The sequence below is a fragment of the Acipenser ruthenus genome, chromosome 12, assembly GCF_902713425.1.
Source record: "Acipenser ruthenus chromosome 12, fAciRut3.2 maternal haplotype, whole genome shotgun sequence".
Classification (NCBI taxonomy): domain Eukaryota; kingdom Metazoa; phylum Chordata; class Actinopteri; order Acipenseriformes; family Acipenseridae; genus Acipenser; species Acipenser ruthenus.
In genome coordinates, this window is record NC_081200.1 from 17,939,092 (window position 1) to 17,962,153 (window position 23,062).

At 40.4% G+C, this 23,062-nt stretch overlaps 1 protein-coding gene across 4 annotated transcripts in view; it reads right to left on the bottom strand.

Annotated features, from left to right (window-relative positions):
- Positions 1-731: 731 nt before the first annotated feature.
- LOC117416574 (protein IWS1 homolog) overlaps positions 732-23,062 on the bottom strand; it is a 75,364-nt gene continuing 53,033 nt past the window's right edge. For 2 of the 4 annotated variants that reach the window (XM_059034651.1, XM_059034649.1), the window contains 3 exons: positions 18,494-18,605; positions 2,971-3,146; positions 1,047-1,173 (listed from right to left, as the gene is read on the bottom strand). In XM_059034651.1, the coding sequence (XP_058890634.1) occupies positions 3,018-3,146; positions 18,494-18,605 (241 nt within the window). In that variant the 3' untranslated portion in view covers positions 1,047-1,173; positions 2,971-3,017. Of the gene's footprint in view, positions 1,174-2,970; positions 3,147-18,493; positions 18,606-23,062 lie in introns of all 4 variants that reach the window. The other 2 variants (XM_059034650.1, XM_034027756.3) reach the window with 2 other exon arrangements.

Below are 23,062 nucleotides of genomic sequence, written 5' to 3' on the forward strand. Positions count from 1 at the left end.
AATAAAAAACTGACAAATTTAAAAATGTGACAAAATCTAACATGAAATACTGTACTACTAGTATGGCTGCCGGTAAACTGTAATATTATGTTGTGTTTTCCTTGATCACATGTTAAAATAACAGATCTAAATTATGTTAATTTGTTTTGTTTAAATTATGTCTCTATCCTAAAATTCTAGGAGATGCAAAACTTTTAGTCATATCTGTACATTACCTAGTCACTTTTCATTTTAAAATTCAAACATGTTTGCTAAAACAAAACGTGTTTTCAAAACTGCACATCTGATACCTATATACTGAATGGATGTGCACAACATAGAAAATGTGGGTAACTATTTTGTTAGCTACAATTACTTTAAAAAGCAAGGAGAGTTGTGAAGATAGGTTGAGGGAACAATGTATTTAGCCTAAAACAAAGAAGATTAAAAAGAGTGGAGAATGTATGGAATGGGCCAATGCGGAATCATTGGGTCCTTTAAATGTGTATTTTGTGTATAAAAGATATTAGTGATGGCAGGGGGTGAATTTACTGGAACATCTAAACCTACAAGGATGCTGAATCATGATTTTAACCTTCAAAAGTTCTCGTCTGAATATATTTGGTTCTGAGCCCGTGACGGCTCGACCAGAGTCCTCGCCCCAGGCTAAAATTGAAATCTGTCTACAAACTGCACTTACTTCCCTTACCCTACACACCTCTAAATTACTGAACAAATAAACAATACAGAACTAATGCGAGAAATCATTTTTATTAATACATCGAAGTACCAACTTTGTTTCTGTACAAAGGGACTCCGGTTTAAATACAACAGGGATATGACAGACAGACTTTACAGGAATTCAGAGCAACTGATTGGACTCCCAAAGCAAACAATCCTACAATGCACAACAGTGTTATACATCCAAACTGAATAAAAACAGGTCTCTAAAGCAAACAGAGTCCAAGGGCAGAGAGGGGGTGGGGTGGTAATAGCAGATGGGTTCTGGAAGCAGTGACCGTTTAAAAAAAAAAAAAAAAAAAAAAAAATGAAGACAAAAAAGGTAAATCACAAAGGCATTCGATTTCCCTCCACGCTGATTTTCACAGCATGCGCAGGCTTGGTCAGCCTCTTGATGTCTGCAAAGCGTCGCATCTGCTTGTCCACTCGGGTTACCCCTTTCTTGGTTGGCCCCTGCAAATGAAAAGCAGATAATTAACCCTTTGCGGTCCATTTATTCAGCTCCGGTTAGGCGCGTCAGGTCCAATTTATTTTCACACATGCTGTTTATTTTACATGCGGTTTAACCCCTTTGCAGTCCATTTATAAAGTGCGCGTCAGGTCCAATTTATTTTCACACGCGCAGTTAATTTTAGACGCGCTGTTTAAAAGTACTTTTTTCCCCCACAGTCAAACGGGTTTAAAAGGCACTGCATATCAACATGACACTCAGTACAGCATCTCCAGCCCCACCCCTCTCCTTGTTCGCTGTATTTTTCACATACCTCTTCATAGTAGTGCATACTGATAAATCATCTCCTGATCACTCGTTTCATCACCAAACTCCTCAATAATGCGATCCAAGTCATTATTTTATTATTACAATGTCCGTGTTGTCTGTGGTGAAGGGACTATGTGTATTGCCAAAGTGTCGACTTGTTAAATAGTAAAGTAACAGGGCCTCAGAAACTGGTACTCGACTAATCACACATCACATGATAAATATTAAAAGACCATGAAAGTTTAACAAAAAAAAAAAAATCCAAGCCATTTTAAAATTGAATGCACAAGCTGCAAAATGCTACGAAACAGTATGTTCACAAACTAAGCACCAGGCATACATGATTTGACTGACACATTAGTAGTTGGTCTACCTAATTGAGGACTAAAAGCGGATTCTTACTTGCACCCAACATATGATGGTCGTGCAACCCCACCGACAGGAGTCGAGAAATGTAACTCTGCTGAGCAGGTCTCCCTTGGATCACCACAGCCCTCAGCGATGGACGTATGTAAGAGATCCTGGACTGAAAATCCTGTTCAGCTGCTGCCTAAACACCTGCTGGTGCCTCTCATTACCAAGCTGCACCTCTCACTCGGTGATGCTCTCACAATGTTGGTTCAGTTAGCCTTTTGGCAACGATCATCAGGGCAGACAGACTATCTGTTCCTAGTAGCCCCTGATGCTGTTAGACCACCACAAATCAGCATGCCATTCAACACAGCAAAAACAATCCCCGACATTGCACTGCTGTACAGTTACTATATACAGAGGTAATGTAGGCTTTACAGATAGCAAGAATGGGATCTTCACACACAGACATGCATCCCGGAGCAGGAGCACTCAAGCCACGTTACACCATACACATCCCAAAAGACCAAGAGAGGAGTCTGAACTGTAAAACACAATCTTTTATAACTGCAGTAAAACACTGTCTTCTTTGTACAGTATGCCTGTTATATTAGTAACGTGTGTATATCAGCCAATAATTTGTTGCGATTGCGCATAATAGGTGTTATTACACAAATAGAAAGCACACAAACAGCTGCAAACTCACTACTTTGAGTAAGACAAGGCAGATCTATAACCAACACACTGTTCCAGCCACTACGCTACATTTCAATAAAGGTTGACATCTAGAAATCACAATGGTGCGTTTTATTGTTTGCTCAAGTGCAGAGCAATAGTGCCAAAGCCCAAGATTAACCAGGGCTTAAAATGGGACTTTAGGTGTACAGAGCTGTGAAATATGGCCGGCTACTTTTTGCCTCCCTACAGCACCACTTAGCAAGGTAAATGGGTGGGGACGCGCTCAACAGCTTACTTTCTTGAATCACAAGAAATGTGTTGATATTGATTAAAAGACTGTTTATTGCCGTTTATTTCTGAACACCAAAAGCAAGGGATTGGGGAGAGCAGGAGTTCTGTCACACTGCAAGCTGTGTCTCACTGTCACGCTCCTGTGCCAGGAAGGGGCAGGTTCCACTTACACCCCCTGGTCGGGATGCCCTTTGCCCTTTGCCCTTGCCACAGCATGCTACAGCGGCATTCGGTTCCCCTCCACACTGATCTTGACAGCTCCCTGTAGCTTTTGCCGCTTCCTCTGCTCAGCAATGCGTCTCTTGTGCTTCTCCAACCGACTGAGGCCTTTCTTTGAAGACGCAGCCTATTGAAAACCAACCCAGTTAGAGGTTAGTCAATGGCAGCTTTAACTCCTACCTTTTGTCCTCCAGATCTGGGCATTGTGGCCCGTTTGCCATTGGTCTAGAAAGTAATGGATTCAAATGCGGCTTCTTCTAAAACATGCATAGGGAGTGTAGGTATCAAACTAGAGAAGTGCAAGTCTATTGGCACCTCAGCTTAATTACTAAAGACACTGTAGGTAGTTCATGCATAAAAATACATTTTAATTATGTGTCTTTTATTGACTTTGTTTTAAGACATTGATTGCGGGAATCACGCATTTTCCAAGTTGCTCCCGCATATCTGCAATTTTCAGTGCGGGAAAATCACGCAGAAATATTTTAAGACACCAAGCTACTGTATTTTTACAGTATTACTGTAACAGACAGTGTATTGCCCCCTAGTGAAAATATGCCTTAGGCCACCCCTTTGAACATGTGATCATGAAAAGAGATCATATCATTTCCAAAATGGCCACATTGATTAGGTTTATTATGTGTCATTACCGTACATGCTATTCTGCTATGGTTAGAATTATTTCATGATTTATATTTTCAAAGTTAGGCAAGGTCAGAATGTGTAGGCCTCAGATTTCTATAAATTCATAAAAAATGCTAAAAATTGTCATTACCATAACCACTTAGAGTAACAGTCATTACCATAGCCACCATGCCACTTAGAATGGGGAGAGGAGCGAGGGATGGAGCCGGTTGGGGACGGGGAACGAGCAATCAGAATTCTAGTGAGGAGATAGCCAGTGAGAGACTGAAGCCTGGGAGTGACGTGGGGCGAGAGCCCGAGGGAGAGAGAGAGCTCTAGAAGTGAAAGCGGGGGTCAGTGGGTGAAGGAAGGAGTTAGGGTCTTTTCATTGTTTTTGTGGCGTGCTCTTGGCCCCGAACAGGGACTGTGTTATTTCGATTAATAAATTGATTATTAATTGAGCCTGGCAATGCTCTCTGGCTTCTGCTTTATCATCAAGGGCACGGGTCATTACAATATTTTGGGGTACAAATTCCCTTGTGATTGAAATATTTGCCTATTACTATTAATTAATATATAATATAAATATTTTGCTCTATTTAACAATGCCAAGATATTTAGTCAGTTAGGGGGTTATGTAAGGTGAAATGATCACTAAAGGCCTCAACCCACCAAATCCAACAGGGTAGAAATGCACACAATAAAGTGGCCGAGCAGTGCATAGCCTAATGCTTCACTGTATTTACACTTTTTTTTTTTTTTAAAGAGTAAAGGCCGTGATGCGACAGCGAATGTGTCACACGACACACCGCACCACGACAAAAAATAAATATAAACACACTTCCAGACCTGCCAACCTTGAAATTTTTTTTGAATAGCATTATTTCACGTGGACATCTCAGGGGGGGTCCGGAGGGCTTCCCCCCAGAATTGTTTTAGGGTATAAAACAGCTAGTTTTGAGTATGAATTTTTCAGTAAAAAAAATAATGATTAGCTATGATTGTTTCAGTTTAAATTTAATTTTGTTTACCTTTGTATAGATGAAACCTTTTTAATTTATACCAACTGAAAATTATTTCAAGTACAGAAAATAGCCATTTTTGTAGGATGTTTGTATTTTATTTACTGTCAAAACATAACAAATTGAAATGTATAAGTTTCTAAAACAGAGAAACAAAGCACTTTCAAAAAAGGAAAAAAAAACAACTTGTAAATAGTCACTGAGTCAGCACCAAATGTAATAGCTATCCACAAAGTGAGTTGTTTGGAACAGAAAGGAATCCAATAGGTCAAACTGCACTTTCAGATCTTCAATGTTTAGCTTCATAGGTGGCTGACTTGGCTTTCCTGAGCAATGTGTCACTAAAGGTTTGTGTGTGACACACTTGCTGCTTCGCTGACATCATGACTTTGTGCGTCACCAGTGAATTTAGCATGTCTGTGCTCAGGCTGGCTCTGTGTTGGGTTTTGTTTTGGTCTCCAAGCTGAACACTCTTTCACAGTCAGCATTACTGTGGAAGAAGACCAAAATGCCTAGCGCGGTAACATTACAGTAATGCCCCAGATTATTTTGTTCTGGACATTAATATAAAGTTTCCTTCTACAGGATTCCTGCTGATCCAGACAGGAGGGTAAAATGGATTTCAGCGATTAAGAGAGGAAAAAAAACCCGAAAAAGACTGGACGCATTCGTTTGTAGTGAGCGCTTCATAAAAAGTTAGTATCAGTAAGCATGTATTGGTAGCTCTGATATTGCGTTATTATTATTAGTCGTAGTAGTATTAAGTCCCACTTTAACATGCTTACTTGTATTGCCGTTTTTTTTTCATAAATATTTAGCTGTACAGTTAAACAGGTTTACACTTATGCGGTCGGTGATTCCCAGTCCTTACATAAAAAAACATTTAACCCTTAACAAAATTCATAATGCTTCATTAATGATCTTGCTGAACTTCAATATAAAATCACAAACCAGACATTTATGACTTGTTTAAATCACAATGAAACTGCATTTATCTACAATGTAATTGTACGCTACTTGCAAAGTAAACAGAAGCCTTACGTACCTTAACCATATTAACAATGTTAATGCTGTGCTCATTTTTATAAAATCGAATTTTACTGACATCCCTGTATGGTAACAGGCGTTTGTGAAAAACCGGACAACGAGCCAAAAACAGAATATTAAACTTAAATATTGTAGTATATTATTATAATAAACGTTTGTACTTACTCCCTCGCCATTCTCATAAAATCCTCATTCAGCTGTATTTTCTTTTCATGCGATGAAGTTATCTAAACCGAGCACGTTTTTTTGTAAAACGCAAGTTTTTTTTTCCCCCAGACAAAAATGAATGCATAACTAATGCATTAATTAAAAAACAAAAGGTACTGTGGCCAGTTTGATATAAATAATTTCCTCACAAGTCACAGTACTTCACACTCCCTCCAGTGTGTCCGAAACTGGCAGTTGAACAGAAGCGAGTCAGCTCAACAAAGCCTGATAGGCTACAGTAGAATGTCAGTGATTATCCAAAGAAACTAGGTGGTAGGAATTTCTGTCAGTCAACCCACGATAACTTTTTTTTTTTTGGTTGGATCGTCAAATAAACCCAAAAGCTGATTGGTTATTCTATCATGTAACTAAACTCAAAACCTGACTGGTTAATCTATCTTGCTTGCCTTGCCCTAAAGCCGGCCCTGACGTTAGATGCAACACTTTCTCTAACTACAGGCAACATCACAGACGACGAGCGAATACGGATTACGTATTATTGCGTATCATCTCTGATAAAAGCGTATCTGCGTATTACCAACTCAAAATGCGTAGCGAATACGCAAAATGCGTAGAGGTTAGCAAGTCTACACTTCTCTTTTCCGTGCGAAGAGGACTTTGCTGCCCTTCTTCAGACATTTTGTTTGCTTTGATTTTCATGCTCCACAAATGTCATACAGCACCTACTGCTCTCTGCACTCCTAACTCACCTCACCTCTGGACTGTAAGTGCGGCTGCTGAATACCCCGATGCACAGGCTGCACTCATTATGACCTTCATTATCATGACTGCGACACTCATTATTTGTGTGTGTTGAGTAATTTGCATTGCTCTTAAGTTTACATAGGCCGCAGTGCAAAATAATTGCCTGGCCGCCGGGCAATTTGGATTTTGCAGCCACAATTGTTCGCTTGAGTTTTAAAGTTTTACTATTTCCAATAAAACCTATTTTGGAATCTGTGTAGTGTCATTATAAATGGTTTATTTCTTTACATATTTATTTTAAATCACTGTTTAAATCTTAGTGTCATTACCGTAACAAGTTATCATTACCATAACAATAGTTACTTTAGTGAATAACACTGCAGCACCATTGGCAGGAGTGAAAGTTATATTAGCAAAGGGTTAAGGGGTTCATATTTTAAAATATAAAAGTTTGGTATACTTTTAATCATTGCTAACATAGAGAAGTGCCAAAACCAAGTTTAACTTTAATTGTATTAGTCAATAAATAAGAAAATCGAAGTCTCTTTTGAAAAATGAAATACATATTTTCACTAATGTGTAATGTTATAATGTCCAATAGATTTTATGTACATTTCTCTTTATACAACAGTTTTTAGCGGCGTTTCAGTAATGACATATTTATATGCTAAAACATTAACAAAAATATCAGCTCGGCTGAGTTATATGCAAATAAGATTTTTTCTTATTTAAATTTTGGTTATTTCACTGAAAAACTATCACATCAATTTCTCAATTTTTCAGAACCCCAATTTGTCCCCTTTCTGTAGAATGACCCACATATGTATGTATGTATGTATGTGTGATATATATATATATATATATATATATATATATATATATATATATATATATATATATATATATATATATATGTGTGTGTGTGTGTGTGTGTGTATATATATAACAGACACATACATATTGATATATCAGTTGTTTTTTTTTAGTTAACTGTAACGATAACGAAAATGTTTCAATATGTTGTTTCTATAACCCTAGAGGAAGCGCACACTTTGTATCAAGCAGAGCTGTATTTAGAGTGAGTTCGGCCAACTGTCGGTCGGCACAGGCAAGGCGCCATGCTGTCACCAAACCGGTGTGGGCATGCACTCTCCAATGTAAATCTATGAAGAAATCTGTGGTACAGAAATGTTTTACTTGTTGTAATAAGTTATTAAAATCGCATAAAGAAATTGTGCTTGGGTTAATTTTATTAAATAAAAACATTACTGATGATGAATACCGATTCATCATCTATAAACTGAGGGTTAAACCTTTACTAAATTGATTTTGTTCCTTACTGCTAGCCCGCATCACAATGTTTTGGAGAGAAAAAAAATAAATACAATACCGTCTTCAGTATTTGTTTTAAGTTGTTTTTTTGATCAATATTTTAAAGTATATTTTTATCTTGTATTAGTTGATAACATAATCTCTCAATCAAATTATTATAATTATCAGCTTTTCTCTATTTCTGTTGCCAATCTTCAAAATCCTGTCCTGTCTCAAAGTGTCTGGTAAGTAGGAGCCAGTTGGAAAGTCTAGATGAGAAGGGCGACCTGACAAGAAAATTGATTAAACTCAAATCCACCCCTTCCCCCTTTCCCACTGAGACGAGTATTAAAAGCAGATAAATGTAACTTGAAAGCAGGTAATATGTGCATTCATTGGACATTTTTATTTCATTATTAGCATGCATTTTTTTTTAATATCCTGTTAAAGTCAAAAGGACTTAAACAAAACTTACTTCAAAAAGTGTTGTTATTGTTATTATTCATATTGTTATTTTCTTTTTTCTTGCATATATACTAAACTCTTAGAAAATTGAAAAAATCATCATCACATAATTTACATATTTTGAATCACTGTTGTTTATTTGTGTTACTAAGTAAATAAAAATAATTTGTCTTCACTAGCCTATTGACATTATAATAGTACTCGGGTACTACTGTTTATATTGTTTACAGTTTAGTTGATTGCTCCAGCAAAACAATCACAGCCGCAAAAAAAATGTTGTGCTTATTTTTTTGTTAGCCATCAATATAAATGAATATACAGTACTGCAGAAAGTGGTGACAACATGGCATCTGTACTGCTGATTTAGGTCACGTGAAAGGGATTGACCAATCACCTGCGGTCGTTTGTCGATCAAAAAAAGATCAAAAGTTGGCCAAACTCTCTCTGGGTATCAAATACAATGTTGTGTTAACACGGTGCATAAATACCAGTAGTTAAACGCTGCTTTCTGCACACACATGGGTCGTTGGCGAAAACGCCCGCCATTTCTCTTAATTATTAGATAGCTTATCTTTTTGATTATGTGCATACAATGAACGGTACAAAGAAGAACACAGGATGGCAAAAATGTATAATTTGGGAATATTTCAAGTACAACCTGGTTTCAAACAAAAGTACATGTCAAGTTGAAACTATAGAAGCTGTCAAAACGGAAAATCACAGTGATGATGTTAGGCCAGACGAAGACTCGAGTCAAAAAATTGGGAACAGAACCTCAAAGACTGTATGGTGTAACAAAGAACTTGCGGGCAAAAACCCTACTAATTTGAAAAACCACCTGAAGAAATTTCACCCGAGTATAATAAATTGGAAGAAACTGAAAAAAAGAAAAGTGCAATGCTAAATTAAATGTGCAGTCATTGAGCTGTATGGGTAAATTCCTAAAGAAATTGAGCTGCATGGGTGAATTCCTAAAGAAATCTGCTTGGCCAACAAATTCCAAAGAACATGTTCTGAAAATAAAGGCTCTCACAAATATGTTAATTGAGACGTCATTACCAACAAGGCTTGTGGAACAGCCATCATTCATAGACTTCTGCAGAGCTTTGGACCCAAAATTCAGCTGCCAGGCAAGAATATAGTATTTTTAAATGACCTATTAATTTGAAATACTGTATGTCTAATTACTCAAAGTTATATTACATTCACAAAAACTGAAAACTACTTTATTTTATTCCTTATTTAAATGATGGCAAGCAGGTCTACTTTAGCAAAATAACCATTACAATTATTTGACAGATTGTCTGTTTTCATTGAGTTTTTCTCTTCTTATAAATCATTTAAAAAAAAAACCCACACGAGACCAGGTCAGATTTGGGCGCTAAAACGCACCCTTAGTAGTATGGGTTTCGGACTAAAAACTGACTTTTTTCGCCTGGAAAAAAAAATAAAAAATGGTTTTAGTATTGTAGTTCTCTACTAAGGGTGCGGTTTAGCGACCCTGACCAGAACCAGTGATTTTTAATATATCAAATTGAAGTTCTTGGTAATAATAATAAAAAAAAAATATACAACTATTCAGTTTAAAAAGACAGTTTATGTGTTTATAAATAAATAAAAATGGATTAGTATAGTAACCAGGAGGTCCCCGGTTCAAATCCCACCTCAGCCACTCATTGTGTGACCCTGAGCAAGTCACTTAACCTCCTTGTGCTCCGTCTTTCAGGTAACTGTAAGTGACTCTGCAGCTGATGCATAGTTCACACACCCTAGTCTCTGTAAGTCGCCTTGGATAAAGGCGTCTGCTAAATAAACTAATAATAATAATAATAATAATAAATTTTTTTAATTTCAGGTTCAGCTAAAGTCAATTTTGACATTACAACACTGATCGAAAATGAAAACAGAAAATTAGGCTGATGCTGCAGAATGCACATAAATATACAATTTGCATGGATATTTGGAGTAAAAAAGGCCTAACAGCATCTTTCTTGGGAGTCTGCGTGTTTTTCCAACAAGAGAAAGAACCACAGCATGTTTTGCTCAATCGCCACCGAATTGAACACCCACACACCGGTGAAATGATCGCCAGTAAAGTGGAAACAAGTCTTCGTCAGCAGAACATTGACCCAAAGAAAGTGTTGGTGGTTGTTACTGACAAGGGCAGTAACATGGTTAAAGCTGTTGAAAACATGCATACGGATGGTGGTGATGATGGAACAGATTCTGAATCTGAATCAGAGGCAGATAGCTCTGACAGCGAATCTGGAATTGTAACAGAAAATTATGAAGACCTGTAGATGCTGTTCGTTTCAGACGTCTGGCCTGTCTTCCACACACACTTCAGCTTGTGGTCAAAGAGCTAAATAAACATGATAGCTACATGAAATTAATTAGCAAAGCGTGCATGATCGTCAGAAAGACTCACAAATCCTCACTTGCTACGGAAAAGCTAGTTAACAAATGCAGTGTTTCACGACTGCACAACAAGATGGAACAGTACTCTGCAGATGTTGAAGCGGATGCTAGATGTCCAGGATACTTTCACTGAAGTTCTCAATGAGCTTAAATGGGATTTATTGCTTCCCAGCGAATGGGCAAAGGTGGAAGATTTGTGCCAGTTGTTAGGCCCATTTTCTGAGCATACAGACTTCAGAAAGATGCCTTTACCCTCTCTAACATTGTGCCTGCTGTTCTGGATCTGCAGTACCACTTGCAAGAAAGTGTCCTTTGGCTCAGGCCTTGCTGCTGTCTCTGAAGACAAGATTTAAGTACATCTTAGACCTTACTTCCCCAAACTGAGGTAGTTCCTGCAGCATCAACCCTGATGGATCCTGCTATTGCCCAAGTTCTTATGGTACCTGGGAGGGCAAAAACATACGTAACCAGCCAGGTACAGTTATTGTTTCAAATTGATATTATTTTTTAATAGTTATTCAAAAGCATATATGTGACAAGATCTGTATTAGTAAATTAAAATATTATAATTTTAATTAGAGCTGTCAAGCGATTAAAAAAATGAATCTAAATTTACTAGGGACAATAATTTAGAAATTACAAATAGATTGTGAACTGAATTTTTTTTTTTTTTAAATAAAATTATAAATATGCAGCTATAGTAAGCACTTCTAGGAAATGAACTGTTAATTCTGAAGAGAACATAAAAAAAAAGTCATCATATCCAAAAACTGCAAACTAACAATTGTTGGGCTGTACATACTACACGCAATTCTTAGGTTTTACATACTACGTGCAAAAAAAAAAAAAAAACAGCGCAGCCTAACTCATTTAAATAAAGTATTATCATACTTAGCTTGATATGGGCTTGCAGCGATCCTGCATTTGTCAAAACTGGTGGGTTTAACCCTTTGTAGTCCATTTATTAAGTGTGTGTCAGGTGTGTCAGGTCCAATTTATTTTCACACGCGCAGTTCATTTCAGACGCGCTGTTTGAAAGTATTATTTTTTCACAGTCAAACAGGTTTAAAAGGCCCTGCATATCAACAAAGCACTCACTAGGCATCTCCAGCCCCGCCCCACCCTTTTGTTCGCTATATCTTTCACATATGCGAAGAAATAAATAATAATAATAAATAATAATAATAATAATAATAATAATAATAATAATAATAATAATAATAATAATAATAATAATAATAATAATAGTCGTACATACCGATCAATCAATCAATCATCTCCTGATTTTATCACCAAATGCCTCAATAATGCAATCCAAGTCATTATTTTATTACTATAACATCTCAAAAAAGCTCTGCAAATGTCCGTGATACTCGCTGATGCAGTAACAGCCAGCTTGTTTCCTTATGGCCTCCATTATCGGATGCCAGGGGGAAGTATGACTATTCATGAGATAAGCCGTTTTTTGTTTCGGCTTGTCTCGGCTCCTGTCGCTCCCACTCGGCCATTGAATGGTTTTCTCGGCTTTTTCCGGAGAAAAAACGACTAGAAACCAGTTTTTTGGCGTTTTTTTGATGATGTCAGACAGGGTCTGACATTGGACCGGATAGGAATAATGCAATGTCGGACCAGGTCCGACATAGGACCGCAAAGGGTTAATTTGTTGTTGTTATTGTCTGTAGCAGAAGAGCTGCTAGTGTATTTTGAGACATGAAGGCATGTTCAGCACGTAGCAGACGATGTACTCGTGTGTGATATTGGAACTCACTTTGACAGTATCGGAGTAAGCGTCTTTCTGTCCAGTGAGCCGTCAAAAAAAATTAAAAAAAATCCCATTCATTTTTAGTGCTTTGCTCCATTAAGCGGTTCAGTGACTAACTTTCTATTTAAACAATAACTGCACTCAGACACTCAATACAATGTTGTGCGGCCGGGATTTAAGTACGGTGTGCTAAAAGGCTCAATACACAGCAATGCGATTAACGCGTGTTAAAATAATTAATCTCTAAAATCATTTATGTGTTAATCGCAGAAGTTAACTGTGATTAATTGACAGCCCTAATTGTAATCAATTTTAATTAAATTTAAATCAACAATTAAACGCCTATATACTAAGATTGCCTTGGGCCAGCACAAAGCCGGAACACTACACCACAGTCACTTAATAAATTGTTATCACCCACCATGAGCACTACTGCACACACCCGGACTGTGAGGCATTGTATTTATTGTTTGGGCTTGTTGTGCATTACACATTGGTGTGTATTGCTGGAGGCTATTGTTTGGTCTCCAGACCGGGATTTAAAAATAAAAGACCCCTTTTTCCAAACGGATTAGAGTTTCTGTCTGTGATTACTCCTGCACTGCATCACCTCTGCACCTGTTCTCACTCAGCAGCCACTTTGCCACATTACCTTATTAGCATAAAGTTTTCATCGGTCCTGAACGTCAATCTGCTATTCATAAGAGTGACCGACAGCAAAATGCTGTCGATAACTAGGAGTTATTGAACGCTTTCTACAGTCAAGCCTTCAATGTCCTTGATTCTTTTGGAGGCAATGGAGGCAAGTTTTTTTTTTTTCTGTGGTGGATTGTCACCTTCTCTGGATTCTGAGGATGAAGTGGTATCATTCTCTTCAAATAGAATGAGTCGCTCTGCGCATTTTTAATAAACACAAAATAAAAAGGTTTAACAAAAACAAATCACGAACCACAAAAATGAAAAACACAAAACCCTCACCCAAGCAGTGCTATCACGGTGAGTTCTTTTTAAACAAACATTTCAGGCCCATGTGTCTCTCTTACAGGCTCCCTTATATACCATGTGGCCAGGGTTGATTGGAGAACTAATAATTCAATCAACACCTGGCTACATTCTGCACATGTATTTGGCAGGGATAGGAATTAACCCTATTCCTGCCAACCACCACCACAAACACACCCAAGACAACCAGGGCTGGAATCTTAATTTCCAGCCCTGCCATATCTAACACACACTTCCATATTTACACATTCAGGGCTTTTGCCCTGCCACATACCCTCCCCCTTAGAATGGACCCCCAGGGTCCGTTCGTCCACCCTCTTACTCCCCACAAACACATGCGTGGGTGGGAGGGAACATTGGGGCTCAGCCGGCCTCTGTCAAACATCAGACGGACAGGGTTGCATTTACCTACTTGCCTACCCTGCTGTCTGATGCCAGCTGGCCCCAACATTAACTCCATGCCCTTCTCTGGGCTTCTGTCAGGGGACGCCATTTTAACCCCCATGATGACCCCTGGGATGTTATAAAGGGGTGCCCGTCTAACCCCTGGCCTACCCCTTAACCCCAGTGTCCCCTCTGTCCATTTGTGGGTCCCTGCTGACAGCAAAGCAAGACCCTCCGGCGAGGTTGGCAATGGAACAGGACCCTCCGGCGACGGCAAGCAGGCGACCACAGGCGACGGCTGCAGCAGCGGACCCTCGGGAGGTGACGGCAACAGCAGCGGACCATCGGGAGGCGACGGTGGCAGCAGCGGACCCTCGGGAGGCGACGCCGGCAGCAGCGGAACCTCGGCGACCCCAGGAGAAGCAGGACCCCCGACAGCGACCCTAGGAGAAGCAAAGGAGACACAAGCAACCCCAGGCGAGGCGGACGTAGGGAGGGAAGCCCCTGGCCATGAAGGCGGCAGCAGGAGCTCCACTTCTCCCAGTGGTGGTGGTAGAGGTAGAGGTAGCTCCTGCTCCTCTCCTCTTAACGGCAAAGGCGGCAGGGGCTCCTCCCCTTCTGGCGGCAAAGGCGGCAGGGGCTCCTCCCCTTCTGGCGGCAAAGGCGGCAGGGGCTCCTCCCCTTCTGGCGGCAAAGGCGGCAGGGGCTCCTCCCCTTCTGGCGGCAAAGGCGGCAGGGGCTCCTCCCCTTCTGGCGGCAAAGGCGGCAGGGGCTCCTCCCCTTCTGGCGGCAAAGGCGGCAGGGGCTCCTCCCCTTCTCTCAGCAGCACTACCGGTGGCTGCTGAAGGTAATCCACTACTTGCCCTCGTCCCCCCCAGAAAATTTTTGGGGGGTGAGGCCTTAGCTCCTCCATCAGGGGATCGTCCCCCCCTGTAAATTGCCGTGGCAACGGTTCTAGGCACGGCCATGGCTCTTCCTCCTGAGACAGCAGCTCTTCTGCCTCACTCTGGACCTCAAGCTCCTCCCACTCTAGGTCAGCGTCTGTGTCCTCTTCCCGGTCATGGCAGTTGGCCTCCGCATGCCCATACTCCATGCAAATAGAGCACATGGGTGCACCGGCCCGGGCCAACTGGGACTGTTCTGCCTCCCACCACTCTCTATGGATCCGGTCAACCACCCTGCCCATGGCATCCAAAGCCCCTTTAAGTGCTGGATAGTGCCCACGGATCCCCTTGAGCTGGGCTTCTGAGGTCAGTTGGACGAAATCCACCAGCATCTCCACGTGGATGGCCCCCAGGTATTTCCTTCCCTCCATTTCCAGCCACAGGGGAGTCCTGGGGTCCAGAATCCAGGCCAAGGAGATGTCCATTTTATTTTAATTTTTTTTTTTTTTATTTTCCCCTCACACACACACAAAAAAAATATATATATAAAGAAATACTTGCAGCCCTGCTCCGAGTCTCTTGGAGGCGCTTCAATCCCACTAAGACACCATACGTGACAGGATGGCAGGGTGGACAGAGACTCGGAGACAGTAAAACTGCAGTTTAAGCGCTGCTGCGCATTTTTAATAAACACAAAATAAAAAGGTTTAACAAAAACAATCACGAACCACAAAAATGAAAAACACAAAACCCTCACCCAAGCAGTGCTATCATGGCGAGTTCTTTTTAAACAAACATTTCAGGCCCATGTGTCTCTCTCACAGGCTCCCTTATATACCATGTGGCCAGGGTTGATTGAGAACTAATAATTCAATCAACACCTGGCTACATTCTGCACATGTATTTGGCAGGGATAGGAATTAACCCTATTCCTGCCAACCACCACCACAAACACACCCAAGACAACCAGGGCTGGAATCTTAATTTCCAGCCCTGCCATATCTAACACACATTTCCATATTTACACATTCAGGGCTTCTGCCCTGCCACAGGATCCAATAGAAAATCTATTCTAATTTGGAAATGACGCTGCAGGACATCAAAGAGCTAATCTAACGATCTTCCAAACCACCCATCACAAAGGAGTCCTGGAGCTCTGTCAACGTTCTGCGCTCCGGATGCTTCTCCCCATTCAAGGATGTACTTCTAGAAACTACATCGTCTCTGCTACTGTGGGTTCCTCCGGCATGGCAAAATCCCTACCGATCACTTGATCTATTATTGGACCTCTGCATAGGAGACCTTAAACTTCTTCAATCTCAGGTTATGTATTACGTACATTTTAAAACACATAAATATCATACTAATCGTATTATTTGCTCTTTCTGCTCCTAGCTGCCTGTTGAGGCATTTTTGCTGCAGTTCACGTGCACCTTGAACTTCGGTCTCGGGTGATGTATTCCGTGCATTTGGAGCACGTACAGTGTTGTGCGGGTTGTGTTTGCCCTTTTCTGCTCCCTCTGGCTGCCTGACAGGGTCCTGCTGCAGTTCAGGGGGTGTATATCTTTCATATACAAAGTAAATCTGTAAAATTAAAAGGAGAAACTGTTCACATTGCTTGAACTAATTCTGTTTTTTTTCTGTCCCCACGCTTCCATACTGAGATATCTGGCATCCAGACCCCAATCCCCACCTTGGGACCAGCTGTTTCTAACCGCGCAGAACCCGGCAGTCTCCAGGTCCTGGTTTCTATAAGACTCCAAAAAGGCGGCCTTTCTTCCTTGAACTATTCGTGTCATTCCTTCAGGATTGGAGCTGCAACCACAGCTACTCAGCAAAATATTCCTGCGCATGTCAAAGTCTTCAGAGGCTTATGAGGTTTTCATAAGGAACAATATTAACCCTTTGCGGTCCATTTATTCAGCGTGTCTCAGGCGCATCAGGTCCAATTTATTTTCACACGCGCAGTTTAAAAGTATTTTTTTTCACAGTAAAACAGGTTTAAAATGCATATCAACAGGAGACCTGTGCTTTACGTTTTTTTGATGATGTCGGACATCGGACCGGAAAGGGAAAATTGTAAATGTCGGACCTGGTCCGACATAGGACCGCAAAAGGTTAAAGACATTCTCGTTGCCCAACAACATCCTGAACCAATATCCTAAAGAAGGATTTTATTCCAAAATCAACCCTACCATATCCTTTGCATATACTAAGAGAAAACCAAAACAAACTGCATTCTGCTATGATGCCACCTATTACGCATAATTATGCTTTTTTTACGCTGTCGGGGAGGCGGCTGAAGGTCTAGGGCTGCCAGAGACATTTTCCTTTCTGTTTTTTTTTCTTTCCTCTGTTGCCTTCAGTCACGCAAAAGTAGATATCGCATTATGTGATATACATTTTTTGGGGGGGGGAGTTAATTTTTATATTTCTCATTCAGCAAAATGTGTGAGGTGGTGTAGGTGGCCATAATTATATATGTATTTACATATATTTTTATTTTTGGTTTTTTGGTTTGTTTTTTGTTCACCGGGATGAACAGTGCACTAATGCACTAATTATGAGTGAATATGGATTCTCCGCGAAACTCTCAGCCTCTTTGTCGACTTTAATGCAGCTCCACTACATCTCGTGGCATTAACTGACAAATTGGTCATTAACTACCAGGAATGGACCAATGAACACTTACTTAATTGCCAATACCACCTATAAAAGAAAAAACAAAACAAAAAACATCACCCTGAAAAAAATCAATAAGGAGAGTCTCACTCCCAATATCCCACACCGGCTTCACATTCATTTTCTCCGCCATTTTTCTTTTTTGCCAGCGAAGCAGCTAGTCACATGACTTGACATCACTTTTATTGGCTGATTTATTCTAGGACGTAATGTTACTTCTACAAAATCAACAGTCCTTTGATACAGTTGCTTGCAATAAAGTTGCCTGAAAACATGTAGCTTGCATGTCACTTTCTACAAAAAAGTATTGCTTTCCACATTTTTCTAGCAACATGCCCCTTGGCTAACAGCTTTAGGAAATTACTACCACAAAACAGTTAATTTTTATTGGATTTTCATAGACCTACAGATACAGAATCACAGAATACAGTTCTTTATTTAATGTGAAATAAAGAACTGAAGAAGCCAATCTCAAAGCACTTGGTCGTTATCACCCGAAAAACAAAATCTACTTCCCCGGTGAAACATACCAGCCAACCCATGTGCCACTTGTGTATAATGGTTTATTTGCATTTTATTGGAACTAAAAAACAAAAAACAAAAAAAAAAAAAAAAAAAAAAACACACCACTTGATCAGCGCTCCTTTACACTGATTCCTCGTTTACAAAAGCATAGTTTTGTGCAATTTAGCAGCATTGTCAGCTGGTCTAATTTATGGTCATACACAGTGCACTGCTGCTCCCCACAATAAAAAACACAGTGCACTGCTGCTCCCCACAATAAAAAAACACAGTAAATCAGCAGTAAATTGAGGAGACAGAACAAGGCTTTGTATTTTGGTTAACTAAAAATAACATTTTGAAAACATCCAGTCTCTGTGGGGCTGACACGGCTAAACCACTGGGTGGGACTAGGGAAGAAGGGTGTTGATTTCTAGATTTTGGAAAGCCTCAAACTCACCCGGTTAGCTTCTGTATCAACGTTCCACCTTGGCCGCACAACGTAGTCCTTGTTGGAGGGCATCGGCACCCTGGCACGGGCACAGAACCCAGGCTCTCCTGGCCTCAGGGCCCTGAAAGCAAGCACACAGATTAGGAGGTAAATCTGGCTACTTTCAGCAACAAGCTGCTGTCTAACACAATCATAGCTGCCCCAAGGCAACAGTCATGTGCTTCTGGACAAAACTACTGGGGGAAAAACTAAAGTATTTACTATTGGAATGTTTAGGTTCAAAATGCAGGTTAAAAAAAAAAAAACCACAATCACTTATTTAAAGTTCAGCTGCTAACACTAGATATATGTGCCTTTTAAATGCTATACATGTAACACCATCAGTTTATTTAAAAAAAAAAAAAAGCCTGTTGCAGTGCAGCCTCTTTTACAGAAAGACATTTAACTTTATTCTGAAGGCAATAACCAATTAAGACTGTTGCTTGTTATTTAATACATACAGTACTGTGCAAAAGTTTTAGGCAGGTGTGAAAAAATGCTGTAAAGTAAGAATGCTTTCAAAAATAGACATGTTAATAGTTTATATTTATCAATTAACAAAATGCAAAGTGAGTGACCAGAAGAAAAATCTACATCAAATCAATATTTGGTGTGACCACCCTTTTCCTTCAAAACAGCATCAATTCTTCTAGGTACACTTGCACACAGTTTTTGAAGGAACTCGGCAGGTAGGTTGGCCCAAACATCTTGGAGAACTAACCACAGTTCTTCTGTGGATTTAGGCAGCCTCAGTTGCTTCTCTCTCTTCATGTAATCCCAGACAGACTCGATGATGTTGAAATCAGGGCTCTGTGGGGGCCATACCATCACTTCCAGGACTCCTTGTTCTTCTTTACGCTGAAGATAGTTCTTTATGACTTTCGCTGTATGTTTGGGGTCGTTGTCATGCTGCAGAATAGATTTGGGGCCAATCAGATGCCTCCCTGATGGTATTGCATGATGGATAAGTTGCTGCCTGTACTTCTCAGCATTGAGGAGACCATTAATTCTGACCAAATCCCCAACTCCATTTGCAGAAATGCAGCCCCAAACTTGCAAGGAACCTCCACCATGCTTCACTGTTGCCTGCTGACACTCATTCGTGTACCGCTCTCCAGCCCTTCGGCGAACAAACTGCCTTCTGTTACAGCCAAATATTTCACATTTTGACTCATCAGTCCAGAGCACCTGTTGCCATTTTTCTGCACCCCAGTTCCTGTGTTTTCGTGCATAGTTGAGTCGCTTGGCCTTGTTTCCACGTCGGAGGTATGGCTTTTTGGCCGCAAGTCTTCCATGAAGGCCACTTCTGACCAGACTTCTCCGGACAGTAGATGGGTGTACCAGGGTCCCACTGTTTTCTGCCAATTCTGAGCTGATGGCACTGCTGGACATCTTCCGATTGCGAAGGGAAGTAAGCATGATGTGTCTCATCTGCTGCAGTAAGTTTCCTTGGCCGACCACTGCGTCTACGGTCCTCAACGTTGCCCGTTTCTTTGTGCTTCTTCAAAAGAGCTTGGACAGCACATCTGGAAACCCCTGTCTGCCTTGAAATTTCTGCCTGGGAGAGACCTTGCTGATGCAGTATAACTACCTTGTGTCTTGTTGCTGTGCTCAGTCTTGCCATGGTGTATGACTTTTGACAGTAAACTGTCTTCAGCAACCTCACCTTGTTAGCTGAGTTTGGCTGTTCCTCACCCAGTTTTATTCCTCCTACACAGCTGTTTCTGTTTCAGTTAATGATTGTGTTTCAACCTACATATTCAATTGATGATCATTAGCACCTGTTTGGTATAATTGTTTAATCATACACCTGACTATATGCCTACAAAATCCCTGACTTTGTGCAAGTGTACCTAGAAGAATTGATGCTGTTTTGAAGGCAAAGGGTGGTCACACCAAATATGGATTTGATTTAGATTTTTCTTCTGTTCACTCACTTTGCATTTAGTTAATTGATAAATATAATCTATTAACATGTCTATTTTTGAAAGCATTCTTACTTTACAGCATTTTTTCACACCTGCCTAAAACTTTTGCACAGTACTGTACATCGACAACAGTAAGGGAAAGTAAGTTTCTACTTGTCATAACAGGCTTGATTGCAGAAATGTTTGCAGTTCTCCCAACCACATTAACCCCTAACTGGAAAGTCCCACTCCCATCGAGTGAACATACTGGCACATGTGTTTGGATTGGGTGTAGTGCCGAACTCCTTAGGATTTTCACATATTTCAAACCTAAAATGTTATTAGATCTTAAATCTAAATCCTAATAATAGATAAAGATAACCTGATTAAACAAATGACACAAAAACATGATACTTTTTCAACAATTATTTATCCACAAATGATTCAACATTCAATATCCATGTGTGAAAAAGTATGTGAACCTTTAGATTCAGTAACTGGTGGCAACCCCTTGAGCAGCAATGACTTCAACTAAGCGTTTCCTGTAACTGTTGGTCAGTCTCTCGCATCGGTTTTGAGGAATTTTGGCCCATTCCTCCTTACAGAACTGCTTCAACTCAGTAACATTTGAGGGCTTCCTTGCATGGACAGCTCGCTTCAGATCCTGCCACAACATATCAATGGTTTAGGTCCAGACTTTGGCTAGGCTATTCTAAAACGCAGAATTTCTTCTTCTGCAGCCATTCTTTTGTAGATCTGCTTGTATGTTTAGGATCATTGTCTTGCTGCATGACCCACTTTTGGTTCAGCTTCAGCTCACATTCTCCTCTAGAATCTTCTGATACAATGTAGAATTCATGGTTGTGTCAATGATGGCAAGCCGTCCAGGTCCTGAGGCAGCAAAGCAGCCCCAAACCATCACACTCCCACCACCATGCTTGACCATGCTCCTCTCATTGAGGCCAAAAAGTTCTACCTTTGACTCGTCTGTCCAGAGAACATTATTCCAGAAGTCTTGTGGATCAACTATGTGCTCTTTGGCGAACTTCAGACGGGCAGCAATGTTCTTTTTAGAGAGCAGTGGTTTCCTCCTGGCTATCCTTCCATGAACACCATTCTTATTCAGTCTTTCTGATAGTTGAGTCATGAACACTCACATTAGCCAAGGCGAGAGTGGCCTGCAGATCCATGGATGTTACTCTGGGGTTCTTTGTGACTTCCTTGATGATTTTCCGGTTTGTTCTTGGAGAGATTTTGGTAGGACGACCGCTCCTGGGTAAAGTGACTGTGGTCTTGAACTTTCTCCATTTGTTGACTACCTGTCTCACAATGGATTGGTGGAGCCCCAAATCCTTAGAAATGGCTTCGTAACCCTTTCTAGACTGATGAGCATCAAGAAGTGTTTTTCTGAGGTCCTCAGAGCTTTCTTTTGATCGTGGCATGACGTGTTTCCACACACCTGTATGGTGAAGACCAAACTTACAAAGTTTTTGATCTTTATATAGGGTGGGGCCTCCCAAACGCACCCCTGAAGATCTACCTAATTATTTAAACACCTGATTCTAATTATCCCCTTAATTGAGCTCATAAAACCAGGGGTTCACTTACTTTTTCACATACCCCGAATCTTAATTACTCATTGTTTGTCTAATTCATACATAATTTTGTTTCAAAAGACGTGGAATTGGTTCATATAAACCCTATTGGATATTTAAGAAAAGATTTTGATTCAAGAAGGTTATCATGGTAAAACTATGGAATTTCCATAATTTTTGGAGTTCACAAACTTTTCTCGGCACTGTAAATGGGTGTTTGAACCACAGCATGAACAGCTCTGTTTCACTGTTTGAACACAGCAGATCTGTATACAGGTCTAGGGAAGATAAAGCCACTCAAAACAACAGATCAGTAAACTAATATATGGTGCTCCCCTTTTAAAACTGTAGCTGGGAGCCAGTTGGGAGACTGTGCTATTTGTTTCTGCCTTATGAGAATGACTGAGCATTTCATTAGTTATGCTGTAAAGCTACATAATGCTGAAAGCATGAGAGTAACTTCTACTGTTATAGTGGAAAGATAGATTTAGAGTGTGTAACAGGGCGAGGTGCCCTGTACATTGTTTTGTTTATTTTATTTTAGAGCCGGGTCCCCCTCCACCCGTGTTTATTTTGTATTATTATTAGTATTATTATTATGTATGTATATGATGACGAGTGCCGTATGTTTTTGTTTTGTTAGTGACGGCGTAGCCGTTTTTGTTATTTAGTAGCGTGGATGGGAAGCCCCATCCACATTGTAATTAATAAACTCGTGCAGATTGTGGCCGAGGGGTAATAGAATAATTAATTGCATGCTAGTTAAACCCCTCAGCCACGATATAAAAAGCCTGCAGCACTCTCAGTTCGGGGTGGGAGTCCAGAGGAGCGAGAGTAGAGTGCGAGGAGCGGAAACTGAGAGTTTAAAACGATTACAGGAACAGTGAAGGCTACAGCCCAGCCTGACCTGTATTATTTACGTTTGTGTTCAAGACTTGTTTTGTTAACCCTTTTAGTTTGCTCTGTGAACGCAAGTGTTTTGTTTAAATATTTTATTTGTTTTTGTTTATTAATAAAAACGGCGGCCAGCCGCGTCT